The 3,501-nt window shown below is 48.6% G+C and overlaps 1 protein-coding gene across 1 annotated transcript in view; it reads left to right on the top strand.

Annotated features, from left to right (window-relative positions):
• Nucleotides 1–399: 399 nt before the first annotated feature.
• Nucleotides 400–3,501, top strand: part of prdm1b (PR domain containing 1b, with ZNF domain) — a gene marked incomplete at its 5' end in the record, with an annotated part of 14,173 nt that continues 11,071 nt past the window's right edge. The window contains one exon of the mRNA XM_079749335.1: nt 400–570. Coding sequence (XP_079605461.1) covers nt 400–570 — 171 coding nt within the window. The remainder of the gene's footprint in view (nt 571–3,501) is intronic.

Below are 3,501 nucleotides of genomic sequence, written 5' to 3'. Positions count from 1 at the left end.
TCTATTCTAGAATCATATTTCCTATTCCTTCTCTTGCTATTGTTTTGATTTTGTTCATTCTCAGCTTGTTAAAATAACTGAGCCAATTTAAAAACTTTTCACAAAGCGGTTGTGTCACAACTTCAAATAACAAATATATTTTATATGATGCAACAAAAAATAATGAACATTTATTTCCTCCTCTCCTCCTCCAGATTTTTGAGCCTCACCCAGCTTCTCTAACTAAAGGGGACTGGTCCTCACAAGGCAACCACAGCGCTCACACACCAAAGAGTCCCCGCAAAACCAAAGACCACAGCGTGCGTCAAACCGGTGATCGCTGAGCTAGCTAGGACTGCTGGCGCCGCTGAGCAAGCTAATACCGCTAGCACCGCTAAGCTAGCTAACTCTGCTAGCGCCATGAAGACAGAGAAGTCCCCGCGGGACATGAGTCAGTGGGCGGAGGAGGATTTCGCCCTCAACTGCACCTACATCGTGCCGGACCAGGTCTCCGAGCCCAGATTCACCCTCCCCAGAGCCATGACCTCCGTCCCCCGAAACCTGACCCTGCAACACAGCTCAGCCAATGAGGTGAGTTGGAAAAGTTACATTTTTTTCAATTTTTAGTTCTCTGCTACTTTTTTTTTTTCGTTTCATTCATTCTTTTTCTCTTTATCGCGTTTTTTTTAATTTGTTCGGTTTATTATTCTGTTATTTCACTCCTAAAAGTTCAAGTTTTTATTTTTTCGTTGTTTCTTTCTTTCTTTCTTTCTTTCTTTCTTTCTTTCTTTCTTTCTTTCTTTCTTTCTTTCTTTCTTTCTTTCTTTCACTCTTTCATTCTTTCACTCTTTCATACTTTCATGCTTGTGTCCTGTAAATTTGTTTGTGTGCTCACACACTTACGTGCACATTCTCGTGCACACACACTTTCCTGCCTGAAACACGAAGCCTCAAGTCTATTTCTGGCAATGGGTCAGTGTTACACACACACACACACACACACACACACACACACACACACACACACAGCATGTGAGACATCAGGGATCAGCTTAACTACCGGGCAGGCAGGTGAGCCACACTGTAATCCCATCACCGTCTTCCTCTGCGCTCACTCTCTCTCTCTCTCTCTCTCTCTCTCTCTCTCTTACTCTCTCTCTCTCTCTCTTTCCTTCTCACTCGCCCCCTCCTCTCTCGCTGTTCAGCGCTTGCCTCGCTCGCCCAATGAGAGAACCCTCTAGTGATTCAGCTTGTGTGTCTGTAAGTCAGCTGATTCCCCTGACATGTCCTGTCATGTACTGAGCAGCAGCCTGTCAGTGACACACACACACACACACACACACACCCAAATTTCACATTGGAAACGAAACCAAAGAATATGAGCATGCCGCCGAAGGCATTCTGTTACTGCACGCCTAAATGAATACCAGGAATTAAAACAAATCAGCAAGGAAATAAAATAGAAATGCTTGGCACTTCCACGTTTGCATCAATGATTTCACGCCGGATGTTGGAGTGCAGCATGTTACCTATGGAAACACACAGCGTTCACACGCCATTCCATGGTGTCAGCCCTGATGTGAAACCACGCACTCAAGTCGCACACCGACTCACACTCATGCACACACATATAATAAATAACAGACGCCCATACTAACACACGCAAACAAACAAACACCCACAGACTCGCACTCTCTCTCATACACACACACACTCAAGATACAAGAGTTTTATTTGTTACATGCAAAAAAGTATACAGTGAAATGAAAACACACACACGCACACACGCACACCACACACACGCACGCACGCACACACACACACACAGATAACACACACACGCGCAAGAAAGGGAATGGAAGGACAACTTCAGCACAGAGCGATTCTCTCACCTTCTCTCTTATTGCAACGCGGTGTCTTCGCACTCATTCTCTCGGCTGCGGTCATCTCCTTCCTCTTTCTACTGTCGCCTTTCTCCTCCCCTTCCCCCTTCTCTACCCCTTCCGCGCACTTCTCTGCCTTTCTCTGACGCCTTTGTACTGACCACCGGGGCTAAGCACGGACTCTGCTTGGCTTTTAAAAAGCACTTGTGAGAATCACTTCTCACCCTTTCAATCCCGCTCGCTCTGAGACTTTGCACGCCGGGGACGTGACTTACGAATTTTGGCCACCGAAATGCACAGGAAAAGGTTTTTCCTGTCACACGCTGTTTACACTGTCACGTACACTTGTGGTGCAAGTTTAGAGTGTTAACTTGTTGCACGTTTAGCATGTTTAGCGTGTTGTGGGCCGTTTATCATGTGCGTGCGCTTCTGTGTGCGTTTTTGCGTGCCTGTGTGCTTATTTCACTTTCACCAGAGGTCAGCTGCTGGTGAACAACTTTCAAACGCCAACAACATGTTTACCTGTGTGTGGGTGTGTTTGGGCGCGCTTGTCAATGCGCTTTCCTATATATGTAATGCTGCGCAACTGGCTTCGCTATCCACAGTCCGCCCCCGTCAGTGCTCCTGTATACGGGCAGTTTGTGACGTACTCAGACGAAAGGGACTTCACATTCCCAGGTGACTGGTCAATCCGTCTGAGTCACGCCCCCATTGTCTGCTCACCTCATTGTCTGCCCTGCGATGTTTGGCTGAGTCACTCAAGTAGACACACGTACAAACACAGGAACAGGCAGACAGGCAGACGGACGGACGGCGGGGGACATACAAACGTACAAACTGACATCCACACAACACGCAGTTCTGCATTGTCCGCACGGAGCGGTGACCAATAGGAAGGAGGCTGTGGCCTGAGGAGCGAACAACGCTCATTTGTGTGTGTGTGTGTGTGTGCGTGTGTGTGCGTGCGTGCGTGCGTGTGTGTGTGTGTGTGTGTGTGTGTGTGTGTGTGTGTGTTGGGGGGAGCCTAATTTAAGAGTGTGTCATAAGGGATGGGTTGGGGGGGGGGATACAACGGGCACGTGGCAGATGGGGTGATTAGAGCGAGAGAGGGTGGAGGGAAGGGGGGAGGCCAGGGGCTTTAGTGTAAGGTTTGGGGGGGTGCGCAAGCCGGGTACACATGGGGGGAGAGAGAGAGAGAGAGAGAGAGCGAGAGAGGGGAGAGAGAGAGACAGAGAGAGAGAGAGAGAGAGACAGAGAGAGTGGGGGGGAGAGAGAGACAGAGAGAGAGAGAGAGGGAGGGAGGGAGAGAGGGAGGGAGGGAGGGAGGGAGGGAGGGAGTCTCTCTCATGTTAAAATAAGGGAACACAGATTTTCTCCAGTTCAGAGAGACGTAAAGATTCAAGCCTATTGCAACATAACTTGGAAGCCCTCCCGTTAAAAGTACCGGCAATTACTACCCACGCTTGCACACGCCATTTTCAAACACTTACACACATACTTACTCACCAAATTACACACATCTCTCAACACAAACTCACTCAAACACTCACACACCCCGTCTCCCAGGCTGTCCCACGCACTCCTCATAAGACACGCCACGCTGGACCAGGACAAAGTTCCTGTCACAACCTGTCATCTA

Source organism: Pollachius pollachius (genome assembly GCF_949987615.1).
Source record: "Pollachius pollachius genome assembly, chromosome: 13".
NCBI classification, from domain to species: domain Eukaryota; kingdom Metazoa; phylum Chordata; class Actinopteri; order Gadiformes; family Gadidae; genus Pollachius; species Pollachius pollachius.
This window is presented reverse-complemented; position numbering and strand designations above follow the sequence as displayed.